This window comes from Phyllosticta citriasiana (assembly GCF_038021145.1).
Source record: "Phyllosticta citriasiana strain CBS 120426 chromosome Unknown IWZ02scaffold_4, whole genome shotgun sequence".
NCBI classification, from domain to species: Eukaryota; Fungi; Ascomycota; class Dothideomycetes; order Botryosphaeriales; family Phyllostictaceae; genus Phyllosticta; species Phyllosticta citriasiana.
In genome coordinates, this window is record NW_027117281.1 from 609,980 (window position 1) to 634,786 (window position 24,807).

Here is a 24,807-nt window from a genome sequence, read left to right on the forward strand (position 1 = left end):
AAACAAAAAAAAGAGGAAACTCGTGACGCAAGTGAGAAATAGCGCGAAGACAGCATGATCTTTCTTATATGCTGAAATACTCTTTGTTGTCTTTGCAGGCGAAGGAGCGCCTCACTCTGCCACAGAGGCACCTGTTCGCAAAATTCTGTGGTACCTGCGATTCCCTGTACCACGGCGCGGAGGAGTGTTCGAAACCAGACATGCGTGCAGCAGCGCGGTTAGCGAACGCCCCCATTCTTGACCAAAGGCGAATGCTTACTATCAAGCAACGCCTCGAGCGAAACGACAAGACGCTGGATGGCCTGAAGGACGAAATCCATGCACATCCAATCATTTGAGCTTTTTCAATAGGTCCATCGTAAGGTAAGTTGTCCTTTCGCGGAGGAAGCATGTCAGGAAGTTGAAATTGACAACGTCTTGTAGGATTTGCGTCGTGCAACTGATCGTTTGGAGCCGAGTTTGCCCCTCCGCCGATTCGTCTCAACCGAGAATAGAGTATGATGTCGAATGGAATTGAATCGAACAAACGACATCTCTGGAACATATGTGGCGAAAGGCAGTCATACCTATGAGGGGATGCTGTCTGTGTACCTGTTCGCGCTTGTCCAATCTCAAATTTCCTGGAGACGTCCTTTGAGACCACAACATCGACATTGATGGCGTTGTGATTCTTTCTCTAGCGGGCAGTAGTCGGTAGGTCGCATCCTGAAGAATCTGGGTGAAGACCGTGAATGTCGTGATGTACACGAAGTGGACGCGCATAGACGCGACAATGAAACAACTTCCCGCCAGTTCCTGGGGACGGGAGGGGTACCACTAACCACCAATGACGTCACTTCCGTGCGAGGCGATCCGCACAGGCCTCCCTCAACTGACTTCCATAACATCCAACACTGGAAGCTCCATCGTTTCCTGCTGCTTCCACACGAAGGCACCGCAAGATAAGATTGGAATTGGCTCAAGTGAATTTGGCCACAGTTGCTTACTTGCTGGCGCAGACAGTCTTGAATGCCGCACGTCGCTTGCGCAGTGTAAGTACCGAGAGCCACGCCGCAGCCCGTCCCAGAAGAACTCCAATAAGACAAACTCCCAAGGCAGATACCGAGACCTGATGATACGATCTGCCTCTCGTCGAAAATGGTGGAAAAACGGGAAACCTGGATCCAGCGCCCGTCTCTCGAGTCCACCCCCAATATCACTGACCGGCCACAGAGCTCGTGGAGGGACTTGACATTGAGCGCATACGTCAAGAATTGACCTGCAAACAATGTATGCATATGCAAGTTGCGTCGGCGAATCGAAACAATTCAGCTGCACCAGTAACCCGTTTTGCTGACGTCTGTTTCCGGGACGTGTGCTCACGGGGCCTTGAGCGTACTCTTTCTCTTAGTCGCCCGTTATCCCCTTAGCTTTCGCATCTACGAGGTGGCACAAACTCATAAATCTGCCTGCCTGCCTGTTCTGATTGGATGTGGATAATGATCAGTGGAGATATCGCAGCGAAATCACCACGGTGTTGGAGTGTCCGCAGCTGACTGAAAGGCATTTGTATAGTTCAGGATTCCAGAACGAATGATTCAATCTATCGGACCTCATATTCAATCTCTTCTTCCACTAACCTGAGCGCAGAAAAATGCAGAGAAAGGGGCTGCTGATTGAGCTCCTCATGGACGCGAAGCAGAGAAATGAGTGAGAAGCTGAAGCCGAGGCAGTTTCCAGTAAAACGAGCGTAGTGTTGTGCTGAGAACCTTGATTCCCATATGCCCAAAACTCCTCCGCGGTCTTGGCCCTGTGAGCAGACGGAGCCGTCAAAATCATCCAGTGTAGACGCTGTCAAGTAGGATAATGAAGGTGTGTCTCCGTTGTCATTTCCTGTGCCGAAGGGAAACTTAGGTGGAGAAGAGGTCGAGATGCAAAACCGTCGCGATCAGATAACGAGCGAATCGTTGCGTCTGGTGCCTTTGCTCTCCCAAGTACCTAACAGCATAGCTTGGGTATTCCTGCTCGACGATATCTCTCTGAAGTGGAGTCAAAGGAAACCGTCACTTGCGTTCTTACTCGTCCGCATTGCCGAGTATACGATTTCGAAAAAGGATTTCGATGGGGTTCCTTGCTGACGTGTGGTGTGGACGTGGGTCGGGTGTCTGGTAATATATCCTTCTTGTTTGATCATCCTATTATGCAGTCCCTGTACCTTCCTCATGCGAAATGTATCCGCTCGTAATAGAACCAGGTGTAAATGGCGTTCGCATGTGCCGTGTGGTCTGCAGTGTTGTACTCTTGGCCCCCTTTGCATGGTGGTGATAAAATGGATCGGTAGCAGCGGAGTGGAGCTTTATGAAGCTTTGGGGGGGAGTCGAAAGGTGGTTGCCGGTTAGTTTTATTGCTTCACCTTATGTGAGCCTTGCTGGTTTTGTATTCCCCTGATACATGAGGGTCTCACTATTGTTTTTTGGCCGCCTGGATCCCGTGGCCACTCGCCCGCGGGGCCTTCTCCTTGCGAAGTTCCGTCTTGACTCTTCATGCTTGACTCCCGAGTGAGGTGTCAGAGAGTCTATCAAGCGGCGCGGATGTGGACGAGGCGGAACAACTGGCTTTTCCACGGGGTACCGGAGCCCTTGTAGGAGTGATCAGGGGGATTTTTGAAAGCTGTAGTAGTCCAGAAGCAATAACAGAATCTGGAGAGTGACCGCAATGGAGTAAAGTACGAAGCTAGGTTGATGAGGACTTGATGACTTGACAATGCTCGTTTGGCGTGAAAGGGGGCAGTATTGTGGACTCCCCTTTTAAGGAGTCAAGAGAGTGGCCGCGCTCCAATCACTGAATCTGAGCAGCAGAGCCAATGCCAACACACTGTGGCACAACACTGAGCCTGGCTTTCAAGGACAGCGGCCAAAGGTCAACCACAAGACGGTCCCGAGGGCCTACAGAGTCGCCTGTGATTGATTTGATTCCCCGGATGCGTGAATGTATGGGAAGCCATTGCATATTGGTACCCAACCAAACCAGATGCTGGATACACATGAGGCATCATCACAACAGCACACCTCCCTTTACTCCGCGCAAAATACTGAGAGCCCATTGGATAAGACACGAAGACACTACCACACTGTAGAATGGCCGCAGAAACGGCCAGCCAGGCTCCAATCTCCAGTCCATGAGGATTCGTTGCAGAGGCTCGGGTTCGGCATGGCAGGGCGGCCGAAGAATCATCCGAAGCCTGCCATCAACACGATACGTATTGATACTGAATGTAGATGGTAAATTCGACACCACCAACAACATTGAGAGTGAAGAACGGCAATCGAAATCATGAGCCGTGCTACTGCTGGTGCAGTCCTATAAAGTGGCTCATGCAGGATCGACGTATGCCTCGCGTCAGGTGAAGCGATTGGGCGTGAGCCATCAGAGGTAGGCTGAGCGATTTCATAAGTGGCCGTGCGGAAAGTAGAGCCGATTTGGCTCTTATGTGAGGAAAAGGTCTCTTCCATCATGAACGTCAAACTTAGGAGGCCACAGGCTGACTTTGCCCGTGAGGCAGAACTGGGCTACGAAGGTGCCGACAGGCAAGCAGCCGTAGCACTCGAAGTATCGAGGTCCCTGGGGCAGAGTCAGACTGTCAGGGCCCGCCGTTCAGAAGCGCAGTCTCCCTGAGGCAAGAGAGATGGGGATGGTCCGTGTCTGCAATGGCTTCAGGCGTCACGACTGTAGAGTCCGCAGAAATGCGGCGCGGACTCCGGACCCGTAGAGTAAACAAGGCAGTCATCGCACTTGGGTCTCTAGCTTTGCCCTACCGCCAGTCACTGACGTGCTGGGGACACGTGAGGCGGACACCTGCCCTGCATGGCCGGGGTGTCCTCCAGGGCTCGTCGAAGGTCATTCGCCCCGGCTCAAGCTAGACCTATTGTGAATGAATGCCCAGCGCTGGCTTCAAGGAAGCGAGCGGTAGTGTGGCTGCATACCGCCCTTGATTTGTCGTTTGGAGCAAGCTCGGAAAAGCTACCACAGACACACCTTGCCGTTTCCAAGCTCCGGAACAGAATGGGTCGCTCTCCGGCCCGATGGCTGTGTGCCGGAGGCGTTGATAGCCTTGTCACCGGTACAGACCTCGTCACGGACAGAATCCTTCGAAGGTGTGTTGTCGTACGTGTTTGCACACCAGAGGTAGCTTCATCCCAAAGCAGATGATGAACGGGCATCCTCGAAGGCGAGAGGCGTGAGGCGTAGCATCTGGGAAGTGCGAAGAGGTGGCTTCCGGAGTCTCTGCGAGTTTAGCAAGCACCGCTTGGCCGGGCGCTTAGTTGCATGCAAAGAACGGAGCACCTTTCTTCAAGGGGCTCTGATCAAGGCTAAGCGTGAAGTTCCCTTACTGAAACTTTGTTCGTTGGTCAAACTGCAGTGTCGAAGGTCCTGTCAAGGTTCAGTACCTCTCTCAATAGAGGGCTGGAACGAGTTCTCCATGTTCATTCTTTTGAATTTTGGTGCTCAGGCTCCGATCATTACCTTTGCAGTCATCCAGGACAAGCCCTGAGCGCTTAGGCCAGGCTGAAGACGAAGGGTGCGTTCGTGAAGCAATTGAGAAAAAGCGCGATTTGGAGAGGCTGCGTGCTGGCCATTTTAGACAACAGACCGAACGCTTTGCTGTCTTTGCAGGTGAGGATGCGCCTCATTCTGCCACAGAGGCACCAATACTTTGCGCAAGAGACGGCGTGACCTGCTATCCCCTGCAAAGCGCGGAGTGATTCCTCAAATCCAGCGGTCCACCGGCAGATCGAGGAGGGCGGTTAGCGATCGCCCCCATTTCGAGAAGTTGCTCGATCACGTCTTTTGAAACATTGCAATTGACGACTTCTTGTAGGAGACAGGCCAAGTCTGAAACTCCGAGCTCGATTTTCCGGCTGGCTCTCTGACGGTGAAGAAACCGGACTCCTGTCAGCATCTGTCCGTCGCCTCCGGAAGTTGAATTCTTACAACCAGCTCCCAAATCATGTCGAGCCGAGGTATATAAGAGCGCGCAAAGCCTCACAAGCGAAGCTGCGAAGGGTGCCGTTTGCACGGATTGCCTCAGTGCGTATACTGGAAATCAATTGTTCGAGGTAAGGAAACCTTTGGAGACTTTGGCTAGTGCCTCTTGGAAATGGATCTATTAAATCAACACAAACCCACGTCGGCGCTTTGAAGATGGACCACCATGGTTGGGAACGACACTGCTCAAAATGCGCCAGCGTTCCATCAGCAAGGGCTCTGATTGAGTATTCGTTCACTGTCGCTGCCAAAGAAGAGAAAGAGCAACCACCAAGCTAGTACTCAACGAACTCATACACGGTTATGACGACTTTCCATGTTTCCCCCGCCTGGAACCAATGATGGTGTACGAACAAAAATTGCTGGCGCGGTCAATTCTCCCCAGATCTCCACACCGGGGTCCAACACTTGCGAGCTTCTTTGCCCCGAACACGCATCATCTTCCTAGTAAGACAACATCAGCTCAGAGGTCATCCTCCAGGAATTTGTACGCAAACTTGAAGTCTGCTTTCCGGCGGTTCATCCTTTGGATATGTCAGCAAGTGTAAAACAGTAAATACCCATGCATCAAGAATGATAGTCAAGGAACTCATGGGCAGCCACTTACCAAGTGCTCTCGTAGTCGAAGAACCTGTACGTGCCCTGCTCATAATCTTCCGTGATGGATTTTGGTTCCTCGTGTCGTTGAAACCATGTCTGGTACTGCTTGTGAAAGCGCCAGCTTTGAGACTTGAGAGCCTTTGCTGCCAGGAATTGCTCATACGTGCCTTGACGGTAGTAGAACGCGTAGAACAGAGAATCAGTGTCAAGGCGCTGGTAAAGCCTTGGATCGTCGAAGATTGCAAGCGGCTCTTGTGGATAGTGGTTCGGCGTGTACGGATAAGGGTTCTGAGGCTTGTAGTGGCGGGGCTTGTCAACCTCGCTGGAACTGGGCATTTGATCGGCCGACGCAGCCAGCGAACGCTCGTCGATTTGCGGATACGTCGCAAAGTCGCCCTTGGTCGCCTCGAAAGTTTCGAGAAGATCTTGTAAGCTCGAGGGCAAGTGGAATACCGATTCCTCCTCCTCCTGTTGTGCGTGCTTCTCTCCATTTGTGATGCGATCCATTGGTTCTGCTTGCTTCGGGACCTTGGCTGGCGTTGCAGTCCTCTTTTCCTGAGCAGGAGTGGGCGGTACGCTGTTGGATTCTGCGCTTGGTGCCGCAGCACTTGAATGGCTAAGTGCTGGGGACTTGGCTGAGATGGGACCGCTTGAGGTATCGTCGTGGCTCGGCGCAGTGGCAACGGTGGGTCGGTGACTTGTTTGCGCAGCTGCGGCCGGATGGGCATGAGATACTGCAGGGGATGGTGCAGCACTCGACTTCGCGATGGTGGCATGTGCGGAGGCAGGTGTGGTTTGGACGGCCCCCGGCGGCGGAGGTAGAGGTGCTATACCAACACTATTCTTGTCGCTTGCAGCAGCGGCAGCGGCAGCCGATGCGTACTTCAGAGGTTCTCCTGGAGCTCTTGTCGGAAGAGGTGCAGGCTTCATATTGGTGGTACTTACGCCATTTGCATTACTCGGTGCAGGCGTATGCAGCGTGGATAATGTCGGTAGAGGCGATTTGAGCTGTGTCGACGGCCTTCTCGGAGCGGCCGCAGCAGTCTCTCCAGCAGCTTTGCCCTTTCCTACTGGTGCTGCCATACTTCTTGCTCCCTCGTCTGGCTCATTGTCTTGCACTGATTGCGTATCTTGTGATGAGACCTTGTCCGCGTCGCCCGCCATGCCAAAGAGGTCCTCTCCGTCAGCCAGGTTGAGGTCATCGTACAGCGAGTCGTCCTCCATGAAGTCAACCTCTTGATTGTTTTCGACATAGTAGCGGATGCTCTCCTCCAGATCTTTGACCTGTTCCACCTCAAGTCCATCGTTTTCTAACGATCGGCGCACCAGCTCCAGCTTGTTGATGTGCCATTGATGCCTTTCCGTCATGCGCTCGAGCTCCGCTATCCTCTCCGCTTTTGCAGTGTCCTTCTTGCCTTTCTTCAAATTTGCTGAGAGGTGTGCCGACTCGGCCTCGGTGGTTTCGATTTGTCTCTCAAGCTCCTCGACCATGTTCGATAAGAATTCGCATACTTCCATCTTCTCCTTCTCCTTGGGATCCAGCTTCGAGGCTGCCGATAAACCCTCTTTCGAGTATGCCTTGGTCTTCATCTCCTTTTCCACTGCCTTGAACTTCTCCATTTGCTGCACGGTGGTCAGTTGCATTGTCCATTGCCAGGCCGAAGCTTCCGATGAATGACACGTACCGTCTCGATCAGCTTCCGCTGGTCGAGCAGCGGCTTCTTGTCCTTGATCTCATTTGAAGCTGCCCACGCCTTGATTTGGTCGCGCGACCGTTGCAGCTTCTTGATTTCCTTCTTAAGAGCATCCTCCAGTTTTTCCTTTTGTGCGGGATTTGACGACTGCTGAAGCTTCTCGTAGATGTTTTCGAAGGCGGCGACGCCCTCGGCAACCTTCTTGAAGCATCGGTCAATTTCTTGTGCGAGTTTCCTTGCTGCCATGGTCGCGAAGGGCAGCCTCGTCAGGCGAGCGCGTAAGACGGGGCCTGGCGACGCGGTGCTGGGAGGCCGAGTAAGGGAGAGGATGTGCGAATGGATCGGGCGCGCGATGAAGCGTGAGGACCGAACACGCTTTGCAAGTCGTCGACTGTGGAGGGTGTTGAATCAGAAGCAAGTCTGGGGAGACAAACGCCATGGGGACGCAAGGTACCCATTGGGATTGGCGAAATGGCGACACGTGACGCGGCGTTGGACATGCCCGAGCGCCAAGCGCCTGCGAGGATGTCGGCCAGTGCTCCTGCCTGTTGTCCACCATCCATCTCCTCCACCGCATCGCTGTATCTACGCGCTGCGTGTCGCTCCAAAATCTGACTGTGTGGCCGCTATCCCGTTGTTTCTGTGTTCCTGGCTGTAGGTCTGTCTCCTGGCCGCTTAACGACCCACACTTTGCTCTACACGTGACACAAACAAGCACAACCGGAACTATGAAGGGTGAGTGCTGCTGCCGAAAAGTTGCATACCTACCCGCGGCTAATGCTCTTCAAGCCGTCTTGCAGCGCGTCAAGAGCGCTTCTGTCACGGTCGATGGCAAGTTGATTTCTAGCATAGGAAGGGGCCTGCTAGTTTTCGCTGCTGTTGGCAAGGACGACACGCCAAAGGAATGCGAGAGAATGGCCGACAAGGTCCTGAAGCTGCAAATGTGGGACGACGAGACGGCAGAAGAGAAGAAGCGCAAGGTATGAATATCTCTCAATGGTCAAAATCTTCCCCTCATTGATGCATCTGCTGTAGTGGAAGAAAAATGTCCGCGACATTGGCGGAGAGGTTCTCTGTGTCTCACAATTCACTCTTCTTGCATCCACGAAAAAGAGCAACAAACCTAGCTTCCACAGGTCTGCGGCAGAGGATCAGGCCCGTGAGCTATACAATTCGTTTTTCAAAAAAGTCCAAGATCTTTACGATCAGGACAAAGTCAAAGATGGCATCTTCCAGGCAATGATGGACGTCGCCTTAGTTAATGATGGCCCGGTAGGTGTTGATTATCACTGCGAGGATGAAGCGGTATATTTCTCCAGCGCTAATCCCATGTCGTCTTTGCCTTGGGCTATTCGCTGACGTCTCCATATTACTAGGTGACGTTGGAAATCGACACAGATCCACCCAAAATGGATACGCCGGGAGAAAAGGGCGCTTCGACAAACCCTGATCGTATCAAGCTGGAGGAAGTCATGACCAAAATCGGCAGGATTCAAAAGGAGTACCACATACCGGCCGAGCTACTGGAGTGAAGCATCAAGGCGCCTTGTCCACAAGTAAAGGAAAACTCGACATGGTCGCACTTTCTGGCACCTGGCTCTGCTACCTCTCCAATTCACACGTAACGAGGCAGCAGTGGCTTCTTATCCAACAACAATTTTTGGGTCCGGGATTCGGGCTGTGTACGTCATCTGTATGACAAACTCGAGGCTTGCCGACCTTCTGCGGCAAGGCGCATACGGGCACCTGTGCTGTACCGCAGTCTACGAGATGCATGCCGCCGCCTCTGATAGACTCAGGAATTTGCTTTCCTGTCCATCGGCGTGGCCTTTCGCTTTCCTCACCTGATTCAAGTGGAAATTGTGGCTCACCGCTCTGTCGGGAACCTGCATGCTTCAATGAGCGAATCGTCCGCGCCATTGCTGGGTACACGACATCGGTACGGGATGCCTTTCTCTTTTTGACCCCGAGGATCTTTCTCCTCTGGGAAAACGCCACAGCGATGTTGAAAGTGATAGTTCAAAATACCTCAACTGGAGGCACCAAGGCCAAGCATCAGTCTCCTTGCGGCAGACTTTCACAGTCGACATGGCATATCCACTGGAGGCAAAATTGCCATGTGCGACGTCAGCAGAGGGCCAAAGCTTTCGATACATGAACATGCAACATCCGCTTGCCATGTAAACGCTCAAAATTTTGCAAAATACATATCTCGAAACATGCGCTTGCAAAGACTTACTAAACAACGGCGCGGCTCGCAACCTTTTGTGTTGCCGCACAACACCATTCCTTCGAGGTCGTGATTTCCAATAGGCTATCAAGTTCCCAGGCCGGCGGATCTGGCTGACCGCAAGCGTTGCTACCTTTGAAAGTTGTATTACAGCGACCGGGAAATTATGCGCTGCAGAATCGTTTCAGCCGCTACGCTTGATTTCATGGCTGCGTCCCTCTACTGCGCCAGGAGCCAAAAAGCGTAACAAATTGATGATGGCAATGCGAATCTGCGAATCTGGGGCCTGGAGGACAACGCAGGAGTCTATCCTTGCGTTCCCAGTTCTAGAAACTACAGGGGGGCTGTAACACAAGTACCACAATGTCGCAACGGCGCTGGACGATGCTCGGAGCCCGATACCAACTCAGCCATGTGCTCTGGTCTGCCGACTTCTCCCTACAGCTCCATCGTGCTTACTCAAGGCACCACTTCTCAGCTGCCACAGAACACTGGGAAGCACGGCCGCGAAGTCTCGTGTCGAAGGTCATGACACTTCAACACTTGTGTCCCCGATTTCGCATTTCCATTCGCTCAGATAATCATGACATGCTTTACTTATGACGGACACTGCCAACCACTGGGTCCGGCAAGCTTTGCAAAAAGTTGACAATGAATCTGCAAGACGTTCAGACACCCCAGCAGTCTTGTCCACCTGACGCTTACCGCTGATCTTGCACCAACATCCAAGGAATTGACGGAGCCGCTGTCCTGTTCTTGATGCCGTTTGATTTCAGTCTGTGGTTCAGAGACTTCATCATACATGCTCTAGCGGGCATGCGGCACCGTTCAGTGAGCATTAGGGCCGTGCATCATGCTATAAAAGGAGCGTGCATCCTACACCATCAATTCTCATCGCAGCTGCGACAAGAATACTTGAGGCCCGAGCTATACTGATCATTCGAAGAACAAAGCTCTTCATCAGCACTATCTCTTCTTCGACTATCTACCCACCATCTTGACTTTGAGGCAAAATCACAAAACAATTTCATTCTTCTCAGAATGTCCAATTCGTGGGCGAGCAATGCTCGGAACCAGCCCGACCCTCAGCCGACGTCGACTTCAAACCTCCATGCATGCGTTGGCGGTCTTTTGATCTCTACGTGTCCTGCTTGTGCAGGACATCCTCAAGGGTAGGCGCGCTATTTCAAACCTCGTCAGATTGAAAGACATTTATGCTGACTTTTGTGCAATCAGTTACCGCAATCCCATCTGCAACAATTGCAAAGGCATGGGGGTCGTGACAGAGATATGTCGGCAATGCCCAAGCAAATCGTCCAACACTTCAGCAAACACATCATTGGCTGGCTCTCCCAGCTCTTACAGTGGCTATGGTGGCTACAGCGGCTATGGATCTTCACTCGATCAAAGACTGAACGACAAGCACAAAGAGGCGAAAAAAGAAGACAAAAGCCAAAAAGGCGGCGGATCTTGACAATATCTCGCTAAACGCTCTTCTTGCTGCCATATGGAATTGAGGTCGGAGATTGTATTTATGGCCACTTCACCCTGTTCTGTATTCTTTGCATTCGACAACCAACCTGCTGCATTTCGAGGAAGTTCATTGGCTTGTCAACAGGCCCATATGCGTTTTTGTGAACGGCACCAGTCATGTGGATAGACTTCTTTGGAGCGTTTGCTGGCTTCTGCAAGCAAATCAAGCGACACCAGCCGACATGCTCAGGGGCTCGAACTGCCATTCCAGAATCACTGCGCCAAAAACTCTGTGCCAACAGTAAAGAGAACCTCCTCGCGCCAACGTTATGCAACTGCTGTACTCCTGTTTAGAAATTTAAATCAGCTACCCTGTCGAGCCGCAGTTCCAGTTACCAGACATTTCTTTGTTTCCCAACAATCTGCGGGGGTGTAACATTGCTTTCCGAGCGCAAGCACCAAGGGCCAGTCGGCTTCCTTGGATCCTCTGATTCGCCTCGGAGATATCCATGCAAAGCATATATACACCCAGGCGCCAAAGTGTGCAACGACACCGTCTACGTAGCCATGGCTTCATGCCACCTTGCCATGCCGGTGGTCCCTTAGCGCAGGCACCTGCGTACGCCGGCCATCTACCGTCTTCACAACCCAAGTAACAAATGGTAATGAAGCAGGTGGCCTTGAGACCTATCAAGAGAGGCATGTGACCGTGTATTGAGGGTACACGACAGAAATCGCCCTCACTGATGATAGCCACTTTAACCTTCTGTTCCTTGGAAATGCGCCTGTGCGTCACTGGAGCCCAAGCCGCGGGAGAAGAGGCCGATTTCGGCAAAGAAGGAGAGCTAAACCCCAGTCCCACAGGATACCATACACCGTGTTCACGGTTGCCAAGGCTGGATCTCACTTGTTTGGCCTCACATCACATGTTGAGGTGTTTAGCACGAGGACTTCGGGCCTCGCTCGTGTTGAACTACCAACACGTTGACCATTGTGTTGATGGTGACCTGGCGAGCGTGTCTGCTGGAGGCACAAAGATTTGGCTGGACCACGCGGCGCTCGGAGACATGAAGACACACGCGTGAGGAGCGCTGCAGTAAGACGCTCAAGTCTTTGGCTGCAATGACCCCCAAATTCCAGCTGAAGAGTTCCAAAGATTGTACCCCAAAGGCCCTCGAGCACGAGCCCGACTGGCTGGGCCGGGGAAAGCCAGAAGTCTGCCGTGTGGAGTGATCTTCCCTTCTTCACCCCGGATCATTGCAGTTACACTGCGCTGTATCACACTTGCGGCGTGCTGGACTCCCACTTCCCAGCATCTCCTCGCTGACGCTGATCTCGCACGGCTCTGCGAGAGAATCATTCGGATCTCATCGCCACCATCTCTTATTCGTTGAAATACAAAGTGCTCGGAAAGCTCAACGTCGTCACCATGGTAGGCTCATCTCAAGATGTGCTTTCACAAATTTCTTTCCTGCATCGCCGGGGCTGGTCGGTTTCGGGCGGCGCTCGGAGTAGCACAGGGACACGTTTCCTATCGTCATGGCCTTATTCTGAAAGCTCGCCAATGTGCATGCAAGGATTCGTTCAAAAAAAGCCGACATGACGACACTTCCTTTGAACCGAGTGTACAGTCACGATATGAAACCAAGTGCATGAATCTCTGGGTTCTACGTCGTGGAATCTTGCCCAAGCTCCTTCGGTGCACCCCGAGTCGGCTTGAGCTCGACTTAAGTGACGAGATATTGCCAGGAGCTGTTGCTCACCTGAGGCCGCATCATGGAAGAGCGGTGTGGCTAGATTCACTGTTCCAAAGTGTTTGCGTATGGCCTTGAATACAAAAGTCGAATGAGCTGACGAAATGCCGAGGTTGACGGCGGCAGATCGCCCAACCTTGATGTTTGACTCAGTGGTCTAACGCAATGCTGTTCAGCATGGTGTTGATGCTTTGCACCTCGGCCTAACCATGAAAACGTGGCTGGTGGAAAAAGAGTCGAAGCATGATGTTTGTGGCGCAGATAATGACGGCGCGACAACGTACAGATTTGAATCCTGAACCTCGCGAATGGTCAGGTACTGAATCTTTTCATGGAAGCAAAGCAGCTACTTATCTCCGCAAAAACAAGGCCCGGGCCGAGCGGAGACGGGCACTTTGCTTAGGCCACGCCACGGGCGAGAGACGCGGCGCATGAACAAATCACAGCCAGCGAACCTCTTTTCTCATCCGTCACGCGTCGCGATCTGACTCCACATCCTCCATCTGACCTGCCAACTCCAGCAAGGCCGCCGTACGAGCCACCGAATGCTCCCTCAGTCTGGCCACGGAAAAACCAGTGTCGCTTTGGAACTTGCTGCCGGCTCCGTCGTCCTTCAGGCTCAACGAAGTCGAGGCTGATCGAATTCTCCAAAACATGTGGGCCTTTACGAATAACCAGGTTTCTAGACTGGGCCAAGACTCGAGCTCACCCTGGACAGCTGAGCCGAAGAAAACATGACCAATGGCTTGTGATGCGACTGACGAAGGCAGCGCGCGCAATGTTTGGGGGCCATATAAAGAAATTGCGCTGTCATCCGGGCCCAGCTAAAGGATATCGCCAGAGACAGCTTCGCTCGGAAGCCGTCGACAAGGGTCCTGTTGCCTTGCGCGCCTCGACACGGACATCGTTCCTCTATATGAACTGGATTTCTGCTTGCCTTTGCCAAAGCTCTAACTCTTAGTTTTTGGCGCAGTACGCTGCAGTGTCTTTTTCGACTACCAAAGCGCCGATTTGCTGCTGAAGGTTTCAATCATGAGGGGATCCCTGTTCCTCTCAGCTGCAGCCCTTGCAAGCTCAGCTTTCGCGGCCACGCCTGCCGAATGGAAAACCAAAATCATATATCAGGTCATCACAGATAGGTGAGACATCAGGTCAACTACAACTCTGCTTTATGCTTACAGTTGTAGGTTTGCTCGAGCAGACAACAGTACGACCGCAGCTTGCAATGCGTCGGATCGACAGTACGTCTCCAAAACTTGGGTTCCCTTGAAAAGTTGGAAACAGATCTGATCATATTGCAGATATTGCGGAGGCTCCTACCGCGGGATTATCAATCAGCTGGACTATATCCAGAACATGGGGTTTACTGCGGTAAGTTTTTGCAGTGCTCAAAATCATTACCTGTGAGTTGACAAGAGCCTACAGATCTGGATATCTCCAATAACATACAATTTAGAGGGGGACACTGGCGACGGCACCGCCTACCATGGCTACTGGCAACAGGACTTGTATAGGCTGAACGAGAATTTCGGCACGGCCGACGATCTCAAGGATCTTGCAACTGCTCTTCACGACCGCGGCATGGTACGTCTTCAAATAGTGAAAGCTACTCTCACGATCCTAAATGACTTTGTAGTACCTCATGGTCGATGTCGTCGTAAATCACAACGCCTGGCCAGGTGATTACACAACGGTCGATTACAGCAAATTCAACCCGTTCAACTCCCAAGAAGACTACCACTCATACTGCGAAATCACCAACTACGACGACCAAGCGAACGTTGAGGACTGTTGGCTTGGCAGTTCCAACGTCGAGCTTGTCGACCTGAACACGGACAGCTCCACCGTTGTGTCAGGCTACAACTCTTGGATCACAGAGCTTGTGTCGAATTACTCGAGTAGGCGTTGAACGCTTGGATTCCTGGTGAATCTCCAGGCTAATCAGAGAACAGTCGACGGTCTGCGTATTGATACTGTCAAGCATGTTGATAAAGCCTTTTGGCCTGATTTCAACACCGCTGCTGGCGTGTTTTGCACGGGCGAGATCTTTGACGGCGATCCGACTTACACCTGCCCGTACCAGGATTACCTCGACAGCGTACTGAACTATCCTGTGTAAGTTGCTCCTTGATTTCGAAAAGCAAATGGGACAAAGACGGAGAAGGCTCCTCTTCACGCCCTCTTTCAACCCCCTAGCGTCCAATATTCTCGAAAGCTTCTTGGCTTACACTTAACACTCATGAATTCAATGTTCACCACTCTGACCGTCACTCACAGCTACTACCCCCTCATCCGCGCCTTCACCTCGCCATCAGGCTCCATTTCCGATCTCGCCTCCTCTATCAACACAGTCAAATCAACCTGCAAAGACTCGACGCTACTAGGCACCTTCTCCGAAAACCACGACGTGACGCGCTTCGCGTCGCTGACCGCGGACCTATCACAAGCGCGCAACGTGCTCGCCTTCACGCTACTCCACGACGGTATCCCCATCCTGTACCAAGGACAAGAGCAGCACTACGCCGGCACTGGCGACCCGGACAATCGCGCCGCGCTGTGGCTGTCGGGCTACAATGCCAACGCGCCTCTGTACCGCCTCGCTGCGTCGGTGAATCAGATACGCAACCATGCGCTCTACGTCGATGCCGAGTATCTGACGTATATGAATTATCCGATCTATAGTGATGCGAATACCCTGGCGCTGCGCAAGGGCTTTGATGGTGCGCAGGTTATTACTGTGTTGAGTAATAAGGGCGAGAGTGGCGAGGCGTATACGCTGAGCTTGGGGAGTACCGGTTGGAGTGGTGGCGTGCAGGTTGTCGAGGTCTTGACGTGTGCGACGCTGACGACAGCCAGTGATGGGACGGTGCCGGTGCCTATGGAGAGTGGGCTGCCTCGCGTGCTGTATCCGAAGGATAAGTTGAGTGGGAGCGGCATTTGTGGGCTGTGAGATGGTGATGGAGCTTCATGTACAGTTTCGGGCCAAAGACAGGTTGATTGGAAAGACCGGTCGGTCTCATTGAATTTCCAAGCTTTTACAAGATGAAAGTGACGCTCATCGCTAAAGCGAGCTGGCAAGAATTGAAGCCAATTTTTCCATCTCAAAACACAAAAAGTTTTCCCTTGCCGACGCCACGCCATGCTGAGGTATGCTGAACTACGCCAACCGCAATGAATACGTAAAAGAAAGACTGACTGCCAACGCCTTTGCCCAGTCCAACAACTACCAGCTGAACAAGCCTTCAAAAGCATCGCCCTTCCGCCCCACCTCTTCTCTCTGCAGGTTCAGCCGCCGGACGACCTTGAACCCGCCAGTGCCAATGCCCATGGTCTGACCGAGAATGATGCACTCAGACACACCTTTGATGCCGTCGCTCTTGCCCCTCGCGCCAGCCTCGAAAAGGTGGTCTGGCGTCTTCTCGAATGAAGCCAGCTGCAGGACCGAGTCACGCATCTTTGCCAGACCGAAGCGCGTGATACCGAGAATGTCGCCCTTGTACGTCATGGTGTCGGCCAGCAACTGCATGTGGCGAGGATCAATGTCCATGTTGCCCATGACGCTGGCGATTTCGTTGATGATGGTCGAACGCGCGGCTTCGATGCCGAGGACGTCGAAACATTCAAGTACCGAGTTGGTCTTGCAGTGGACTCCTTTGAGACCAGGAGTGCCCATGATCTGTCGCAGTCCGTAGCCTTCCACGAAGAGTCGAATTTTCTCCTCGGCGTCGTCGGATTTCTTGATGACAGCGCGAGCCGCGTCGGGGTAGCCGCTGACTGCAATTTCAGGGAGAGCTCGCTTGAGGAATTGGATACGAGAGAAGTACGCATCATCGGTGAGCGGCTTCTTGCCAGAACGAGAAGCTGCGGCCTTTCTAGCCTTTGGAGCCGCGTCGGTGCTGTTCGGGCTGGTCAGGTCAGGGACGTGAACTCGCAAGTGAAGGTTATTGAATTCGATGGTGCCGCCCTCAGAGCCGATCTTGAGCTTCTTCTCGCCGAGAATGGCCTTCTGAAGATCATTTGTTGTCAAATCGAGACCAAGAGCATTGACGGTGTCCAGGTCGATACGCATGTTGAGGTAACATCCATTGTCATACCAGACATCTTCAATGTAGTAGATGATGTCCTTGAGGAACGTCTTCTCGATGCGACCCTTCACCACACGAGCAGCCAGCTCGTCTTTGCCGTTTTCGAGCTCACAGTCGATAATGGGCGTGGAGATGACCTTGGAGGCGTTGATGATTTCCTTGATACGGGGCACACCCTGTGTAATACTCATACCGGCCACACCTGCAAAGTGGAAAGTTTTGAGCGTCATCTGGGTACCCGGTTCTCCGATGGACTGTGCGCCAACTGCACCAACAGCATGGCCTGGCTGAACATGAGATTGGCCGTGCTTGGTCAAGCAAAGCTCGAGAAAGTAATCGAGACATCTTCTCGAAACCTTGGCGACACCATTGATGATGTTTGCGAATCCATCTACAGAAATTGTTAGCATTTACTTGCACAAGATCAATGCGAAGACTTACCATCGTCGGCAGCTCCTCTGCCCTTCTGCTCCTCATCGTTTTGGATCTCCATGAAGCGCGTGAGCAAGTTTTCCAGCGTGTCTGCCTTGCCAAAGATGAACTTTTGGACCTCATCGAAAAAGGCGCGCTGCGACTCCTTCTGGTCAACCGACTCGAGGTCTGCGGTGTCGTATTCAAGCTTGTCGCCATTTTCAGAATATCGTTGGATCTTGGAACGTTCCGCATTCAATCGCGATTTTGTCATGTTCCGGATCTGCGCAGGCTGTAGGCAGGGTTCCTCGTTGCTCCACGTGGTCATTCTTGCGTGATCAAATGAGCGGTCAAAGTTGACGGGCTTCGCCTTGCCCTCCATGTCTACGGGGTCAAGGTTATCGTCTCCGTATCGGAACTGCACAATCTGTGAGGCCGAATTCCTGACGGTATCATCATACTGCGATGAGAGATCCTCGAGAGACTTCATCAATCGACGAGACATGTAACCAGTCTCCGCAGTCTTGACAGCGGTATCGACCAGACCTTCACGCCCGGACATGGCGTGGAAGATGAACTCTGAAGGCGTCAAGCCAGAGTAGAAGCTGTTGGCAACAAAGCCCTTCGCGTCGGGAAGACGACCACCCTTGGCGAAATGGGGCAATGTTCTGTCTTGGAAGCCATCCTGAACTCGAGCACCTCCAATGATCTGTTGACCGACACAAGCGACCATCTGGGCAACGTTGATGTTGGATCCCTTGGAACCGCACTTGGCCATGATGAGAGGCGAGTTCCAATTGGTGAGTTCCGAGAAGCAAATGTCACCAGCCTCTCCACGGACCTTGTTGAGAATCCCAGAAATCTTGTTCTCCATGCTCATTTCCTCGTCGCAGCCTGGTGCCCTCTCCAGTTTGCCGGAATTGAAGAGTTCCACAACATGCTTTGCTTCAACGTATGCGTCATTGATCAGCTTGGTCTTCCTCTCAACAAGCTTCCTTCCGGGAGTGACGTCGCTGACACCGATCGAGAATCCTCGATTTGTTAGCCATCTGGCCGACAATTTGGCGAGCCTGTTCATGGCTTGCACTGCGTAGTCAGGGCCGAAGTCTCGCATCATGACGTAAAACACCGAGTCTTTCTTGCCGTCACCAACAGTAGCTTTGTCCATAACACCGCACATGATCTCCGAGTTGCGGATGACAAGATACGCGTCATCCTCGTTTAGATCCTTCGCCTTGCCTTTGTATTGCTTGCATTTGGCATCAAGGTTGACGAGGACTCTGGATTCCTTATAGGGCCGCATGAGCACATTCCATACCTGTTTGCCAGTCCACAACGCCTGCGGTTTGATAATGGTAGGTGGAGGAAGCTCAATTTTGTGATACTTTCCAGTTTCCGGATCTCTGACGGCTTCGTCATTGAACATGTAGCCACATACGAGGGCGAACGTCTTTCTGTCGAAGAACAGGTCTTTTCGACTGACCAAGAAAGCGCATGTGATAAAGTCTTGAATGGCCGCAATGATGGGCGTCCCGTTTTTCGGTGTCGCCAAATTGTGCTTCACTCCCATCAACTCGATGGCTTCAGTCCGGGCTTCTTCTGTTTGCGGGACGTGCAAATTCATCTCGTCTCCGTCAAAGTCAGCGTTGTACGGATTGCAGACACACTCGTTGAGACGGAACGTTCGCCATGGTCGGATCTTGGCCTTGTGACTGAGAATACTGAGCTTGTGCAAGGAAGGCTGGCGGTTGAACAACACAACGTCGCCGTCCTCAAGATGTCTTTCGACAATGTCGCCAATCTCCAACTGATCCGCTGATTGGCCCAGTCTTCCTAGCTTTTGCAAGACCTCCAACACCAACTTGCGGCCGTCCTGTTTGATGACGAAATTGGCGCCGGGATGTTTGAATTTGCCTCTCCTGATGCAACCTCGAAGTTTTTCAATGTTGTATCGGGAGACTCGCTCCGGATAGGTCATGTTCTTGGCCACCCTTTCCGGAACCGCAACTTCTTCGATGGACAAGTTCGGATCAGGGCCAATCACAGTGCGGCCCGAAAAGTCCACACGTTTTCCAGACAAGTTTCCTCGAAAGCGACCCTGTTTGCCCTTCAATCGTTGGCAGAAGCCTCTGATGTGCTTTCCTACGCCTTGTTGTTGGATGCCAGGCAAGTCGCTGTTGACATACATGGCTATTTGGAGTTGAAGAAAATCCCACTGCTCCATGATAGTCTGGACTGGTTGACCCTTTTCCAGGCCCGCACGGATCAGAGAGCTGATTTGGATGATGTCTCCGAGCTTATTCGTAATGTCGTCCTCTGTTGTTGCAGCCTCTTGCGCGACGGAGGGCCGAATGGTGACAGGGGGCGCGGGAACGTATTGCCAGATAAACATCTCCGGCCTTCCTTTTGACATTCCGAGAAGTGGACAATCTGTGGTTTTGACGCGCTTGAACAGGTTCAAGACTCGGAGCGGATTCATGTCATCCACGGCCTTGCGCATGTGCTTCTCCAGCTCAGCGTTTCCTTGCTTGGCCACCTCAAATGACTTGTCGAACTCTGGTTTTCCGCGTGGCATTTCCTTCTTCTTGGCATTTGACTTGTTGTATGCATCGAATTTGAAATGCACAATCTTGAGCGGATGGCCAGGAGCCTTTCTGACTGGTCCGTTGACTGCACCACAGTAGGGGCATTTTTTCACCTTCTTACACTCTGCGGAAATCTTCTTGCATATGGTTGTCCGCTGGAGACCGTCAATGTCGGGTCTTCGTAGACTTTTGAGGTATCTTTGCCGCGCTGGCTCGTCGAGGAGGATGTTCGAACATTCCTGCTTTGATGTCAGTAGTGTTGTAAAACCCACCAAGCGGATGCGCGTGCCTTGCATATGCTGTGCAGGACCTCGATGATCATTTTGAGGTAGCCAATGTGAAAGGCGGGCAGGGCGAGTTTGATGTGACCAAAGTGACCATTGCAAGACTTGAGATCCTCGCCACAAGTTTCGCAAATGGCGGACTTTGCAGAAATACCCAGGCGACCGTCGAGAGGCCCATGTTTAGTGACATTGCGAGTGGGGCCTTGGCTTCCGGCGTCGTAAATGTGGCGATCGGAGATTTCAATGACGGCTTGGTTTACAATGTCTTGATTGGAGCTGGCGCGTGGTCAGAGGGTATTTTGGTTGGCGGTGGGTGTGGGCTCACAGAATGCCGAACTGGAGCTCGGTGATGCGCTTGGGCACGCGGTCAACGACCTGCTCCTTGACCTCCCCTTGCGAAGTCATGTTGAGAGGCTCTTGCTACCGAGGAGCAGGCATGAGCGAGCGACGAGGATAGCGGTCGACAAGGGCGGTGGGGGGCGTGGCGGGCGAGGGTATCTTCTTGGGCGCGGTAGAGGTGCAGAGTCAGGACCAGAAATTCATGGTCTCGGAGGGGCATAATGCCGGAGATGGGCCGGGCGTAATCGCTTATCAGGCAGCTGCGGTCCTGCGGTCCTGAGGTGCTGAGGTCAGTGCTCCCCCGCGCTTCCACTCCACTAGTCACCACTCCGCTACCGCTACCTTCTCTACCTGCCTGACGTACTCTTATCCTCTCCTGCTTCTCCACTTCCCTCGCTTGCTCTCGCTCTCCTCGACTCGATCTGGTCCGGGAGAGGTTTTCCATATCTTGATCCCTTCTGCCGCCGCTTTGTCCTCTTGATCCTCGCTATCCCCGAGCCTTTCAACTTGCCTGTTGCGGACAAGCTGTGCAACAAGCTCGACGTAATCGCTCTCTCTACCAACCCTTTGCTCAACACGCTACGATCATGAATCTGTCAAGGACCTCCAGTACGTCTTCGCGCCGTTCTGGAAATCTGATTACATACCCAAACTGACTCTACCTAGCCTTGCAGGTCAAGCTGATCGCCCTGAATGACGGCGACACCATCCGCGAACGCACTGTCCGCTTGTCCGTCGACGATCCCCTTACAATCGGCCGTGCTTCTTCGAACCGCGGTGTTGCCGCATCTAATGACAACACAAAAATTGAAAACAAGGTGATTTCGAAGGAGCATGCATCCCTTAGGACCGACAGTGCCGGCGACGTACGTCTCACCTTGATACTCAAGCCCCCTTGGTGCCAGACAATGCTGACGTTGCTTTTCCCAGCATGTTTATCTCAAGGATCTGAAATCCATGCATGGAACCAAGGTCGACGGGGTTGAGGTTCCCCGAGGTGAGGAGGTGGCCATCAAGTCTGGTGCCCACCTCCAGTTTGGGGTGAACGTAGTTCGCGGCTCAGGTAGGCTTCCACCCCTCCTCTCAATCCCAACACCGGTCGCCACAAAGCCAATCTCAAACTTTCAACTTCATCGGCAGCGCAACCTCTAAAATACCAACTGTACTGACAAAACTGCGGCTCAGAAACCTACAGGCCGGCCATGTATCGTGTTGAATATCGGACATGGCACTCTCTCAACACCCCTAGTCCATCGGAGCACCAGCCGGCCGTGGACTACAGTGACCTCAAACGCGGTTATACCGACGACGCCAGCACGTACACGGACGACGAGGATGACGACTGCCGCATGGTGCTCGCCGAACATTGGACGAACGTCAAAGACGACGGCGATGGCGAAGAACGATCCAGTCTCTTTGGTGGAATCCATTTCGAAGATGATTCATCATTGTCCGAAGGGGAGCCGGAAGAAGAGATGGACTATCCAGAGGAGAGTGAGGTTGAAGAAGCCGTTGACTCGGATTCGGATTCCGGCAACAGTGCCTACTACGGACCGTTGCCTCGTTCAATGACCCCTCCTGGTGGACCCGACAAGATTACTGAACATCCGGATAAGGTCCCCGAGGTTGTCAAGCGCTTTCAAAACTCGATTTCCGACCTTGTTGACCAACCTTGTGTCATGGACACCACCTTGGAAATTGAAGAGTTTGTTGAGGACTACGACGCCGACCATCATTCTGAAGTTGGAGACCAATCTCTTTCCGAAGCGCCCTGCGACAAGCACCATGCTTCTGATGCGGTTTTGGCCGTCGACAGCTCTGTCTCTGCCCCAAACCCGAATCAAGAAGACTTTGTCGAGGTCCATCAAAAGGTTGACAATCTGATCGCCGACGCTCGTGCCGAGGTCATGAAAGCGCAGGATTCGACAGGCCTTAGATCGACAGGCCTCCGCCCGCAGAAGAGGACTGTCGAGCAGGCTGAACTTGACGTCATCGGCACCCCCATGGAAACCGAGACCAGCGACGACAAGAAAGTATCGACGTCGCCAGCCGAGAGCCCGCGGAAGCGGACGACCGCTCAGTTCTTACGGAGCTTTGCCCGTGACAGCACCATCTTTGCTGCAGGTGGTCTAGCTATGCTCGTTGGCCTGGCCAAGCTGCCCAATAGTCTTGCGCCATGAGACCAACCGATTTCTGCAGATTTCTTCTTTGTGTCGTTCTGAATGTCATTCTGACCACCTTGGCATGAGCAAACTGTCTCTTTTTCAAATCCACAAATCCCACACACGACTACCCACCAATACAGCACGCACAAACAGATATCATACGTGGACGTCTGCCGGGCATACTGCAGCTGTCGCCAAACTCTCATGCTCAAATTTGCTTGAGCAAGGAGACGAACACGAGAATCTTCTTTACCGATGAGGAACGAGGCAGGGCCAACATGGTCTGGAAACGGCGTTGGTTTTACGGGTCATTGAGGTGTCACTGGTCAATTACGCGGATGGGATGAACGGGAAATGGGTCTAGGTGATGGTGTCGCTGCTTTGGTCTTTCCTTTTTTTTTTTTTTTTTTTTTGTTTCTTTATCATCCAGCTCCAATAGTCAGTGGATCAAATCCCCTTGATATTGAAGATTGATTTCTTGAACTGTGCCGTTGATGATCCCTGAAAGATTTTGTGACGCATGTAAGCTAGGGCTACATCTGAGTTACTGCGAGCGACCATTCACTGAAAGCTTGTGTTCCTACTTCATGCTGATGTTCAAGGTGTGTGGACAGACCAGAGTCTGGCTATGGTAGTAGAGGAGAGGGTCAGTCCATTAGCAGCGCACGTTGGCCAGGTCCCAGCTCTACATGTTGCAATCGTTGTAGGGGCTGCTCTTTTCCCCATTTGCCTTTTCAGCCATGGTAAGCCACCACAAGTATCTCTGAACGTCCTTTTTTTTTTTTTTTTTTTTTTTTTTTTTTTGACGGTCTCACCCAGCGAAAATAACCCACGCTTGACGCAACACCTTCACTCTTCACCACATATCGTTTCGTAATTTTACAGCTTGAGTCCGTCACTCTACAAGGATATCTCGCCGTTCCACATGCTGTCAATGACGCCCAGCTTCTCAACGACGTACTGCCACCTCGGGCCACCGCGCTCCTTCTTCCGCAGGTACTTGAGGTGTTTTTGCCTCTTGTGCACCAGCAGCCGCAGATTCCGCTTGTTCATCTTGTCCTTGTGCCCGTTGCCCTCCATGTGCTTAACGAGGGTCCGGATCTTGGCCGTCAGGATGGCGATTTGCACCTCGCTGCTGCCCGTGTCCGGTCCGGCGCGCTTGTTCCACTCTGGGTTCAGGGGCTGAGATTCACTGTCCGACTCCCAAGCGGCATCGCTGACGACGGGGACCGTCACCCTGTGGTTGGCGGCGTGGGATGATGCCGGTTTGGGCGAGAGCACGAGGTCTGTGTAGTGCCGGCCAAACGTCTCGACGCACCGCCTCACGTTTGCGACGGTCCTGTCTCTAGAGCTGCCGTTGCGCAGGCTGACGATGCGCTGGATGGCGAGCTCGGCATTCTTCTTTCTGCGCTCCGTCTCCTCTCGCGTTTCCACCAAGCCAGCCAAGTCCGCGTCACCTTTTCCGTTCAGCGCTTGCGCGGTGTCTGCGGCGCTCTGCGCCTCTGCCTTGGCCCTGAGCTGCTCCGAAGGCTCGGCGAGTTTGGCCGAAGTGTTGAACGAATCCATGACTTCTTGCACGGACAGGAAGTGGTTGAGATACGGTTCCTGCGTTGCCTTGGGGCCTGGAGGAGGTTGGCTAGGGTCCTTTGCGGTCGTTTCGCGCGACAGCATCGAGTCGGTGACTGTCTGCTGCTCAGGCAGCGCAGTGTCGAAGGACCTCACGAATGGAGTTTCGACGCCGCGCACGGGATCGCCAACGGACTTTTGGCGTGCTTCTTGCAATTCCTTTTGCCGTGATATGTTTGCTGCCTTGGCGGCCAGCACCTGCGCTCTGACGAACGGGTCCCGGTATCTTGCGGCCAAGCTCTGCTTCTTCTTGCATAGTGGTGTGGTGCTAGAAAAGCTGCGAACAGCGGAGGCGATGGACGGTGTTGCGGAGGACGCTGCAAGCCATTGTCAATGTGGTACAGCATGGGAGCGAAGAGTTGGAATCTACCATTGACCGGGTTAAGCCGCAAAGGCAGCAGTATTCGGGGAGGCATTGTTGGAGGGGCGCGCTGGAGACTGCACCAAGCGCTCGAGATGTTCCAGTCGCGGCTCGACCCTCAAGCACCGCGACTTTTCGGCGATGCGGCAAAACCGATCGACCGCTCAGACAATTT

The 24,807-nt window shown here is 52.8% G+C and overlaps 8 protein-coding genes across 8 annotated transcripts; 4 read left to right on the plus strand and 4 right to left on the minus strand.

Annotated features, from left to right (window-relative positions):
- Positions 1-369: 369 nt before the first annotated feature.
- On the minus strand, positions 370-1,604 carry IWZ02DRAFT_202747 (uncharacterized protein). Its single transcript, XM_066762590.1, has one exon. It carries the CDS (start codon positions 1,275-1,277, stop codon positions 612-614), a length of 666 nt encoding a protein of 221 aa, XP_066624423.1. The 5' UTR covers positions 1,278-1,604; the 3' UTR covers positions 370-611.
- Positions 1,605-5,213: 3,609 nt separating this feature from the next.
- IWZ02DRAFT_202741 (CCR4-NOT transcription complex) lies at positions 5,214-7,741 on the minus strand. The gene is made up of 3 exons (XM_066762589.1): positions 7,311-7,741; positions 5,633-7,248; positions 5,214-5,549 (listed from the first exon to the last, which is right to left on the minus strand). Exons 1-3 carry the CDS (start codon positions 7,563-7,565, stop codon positions 5,489-5,491), a joined length of 1,932 nt encoding a protein of 643 aa, XP_066624424.1. The 5' UTR covers positions 7,566-7,741; the 3' UTR covers positions 5,214-5,488.
- A 53-nt stretch (positions 7,742-7,794) lies between these two features.
- Positions 7,795-8,972, plus strand: IWZ02DRAFT_202862 (D-tyrosyl-tRNA deacylase). The gene is made up of 4 exons (XM_066762591.1): positions 7,795-8,054; positions 8,109-8,299; positions 8,355-8,624; positions 8,696-8,972. Exons 1-4 carry the CDS (start codon positions 8,048-8,050, stop codon positions 8,849-8,851), a joined length of 624 nt encoding a protein of 207 aa, XP_066624425.1. The 5' UTR covers positions 7,795-8,047; the 3' UTR covers positions 8,852-8,972.
- Positions 8,973-13,808: 4,836 nt separating this feature from the next.
- IWZ02DRAFT_468479 (glycoside hydrolase superfamily) lies at positions 13,809-15,726 on the plus strand (the record flags this gene model as incomplete). Its single annotated transcript, XM_066768635.1, has 7 exons — positions 13,809-13,915; positions 13,964-14,017; positions 14,078-14,147; positions 14,202-14,360; positions 14,413-14,674; positions 14,729-14,891; positions 15,054-15,726. The coding sequence occupies 7 exons, from the start codon at positions 13,809-13,811 to the stop codon at positions 15,724-15,726; spliced, it is 1,488 nt and encodes a 495-aa protein (XP_066624426.1).
- Positions 15,727-15,788: 62 nt separating this feature from the next.
- IWZ02DRAFT_515750 (uncharacterized protein) lies at positions 15,789-20,543 on the minus strand (the record flags this gene model as incomplete). Its single annotated transcript, XM_066770659.1, has 4 exons — positions 15,789-17,252; positions 17,303-20,096; positions 20,126-20,417; positions 20,467-20,543. Coding segments are annotated over 4 exons (4,416 nt in total), but the record flags the coding sequence as incomplete, so codon positions are not given.
- A 524-nt stretch (positions 20,544-21,067) lies between these two features.
- IWZ02DRAFT_488873 (uncharacterized protein) lies at positions 21,068-22,660 on the plus strand (the record flags this gene model as incomplete). The annotated part of the gene is made up of 4 exons (XM_066769510.1): positions 21,068-21,089; positions 21,147-21,346; positions 21,411-21,543; positions 21,666-22,660. The coding sequence occupies 4 exons, from the start codon at positions 21,068-21,070 to the stop codon at positions 22,658-22,660; spliced, it is 1,350 nt and encodes a 449-aa protein (XP_066624428.1).
- A 375-nt stretch (positions 22,661-23,035) lies between these two features.
- Positions 23,036-23,529, plus strand: IWZ02DRAFT_446238 (uncharacterized protein; the record flags this gene model as incomplete). The annotated part of the gene is made up of 1 exon (XM_066767215.1): positions 23,036-23,529. A coding segment is annotated over exon 1 (178 nt), but the record flags the coding sequence as incomplete, so codon positions are not given.
- A 4-nt stretch (positions 23,530-23,533) lies between these two features.
- Positions 23,534-24,765, minus strand: IWZ02DRAFT_202949 (mitochondrial 37S ribosomal protein uS15m). The gene is made up of 2 exons (XM_066762592.1): positions 24,642-24,765; positions 23,534-24,588 (listed from the first exon to the last, which is right to left on the minus strand). Exons 1-2 carry the CDS (start codon positions 24,685-24,687, stop codon positions 23,546-23,548), a joined length of 1,089 nt encoding a protein of 362 aa, XP_066624430.1. The 5' UTR covers positions 24,688-24,765; the 3' UTR covers positions 23,534-23,545.
- Positions 24,766-24,807: the final 42 nt, after the last annotated feature.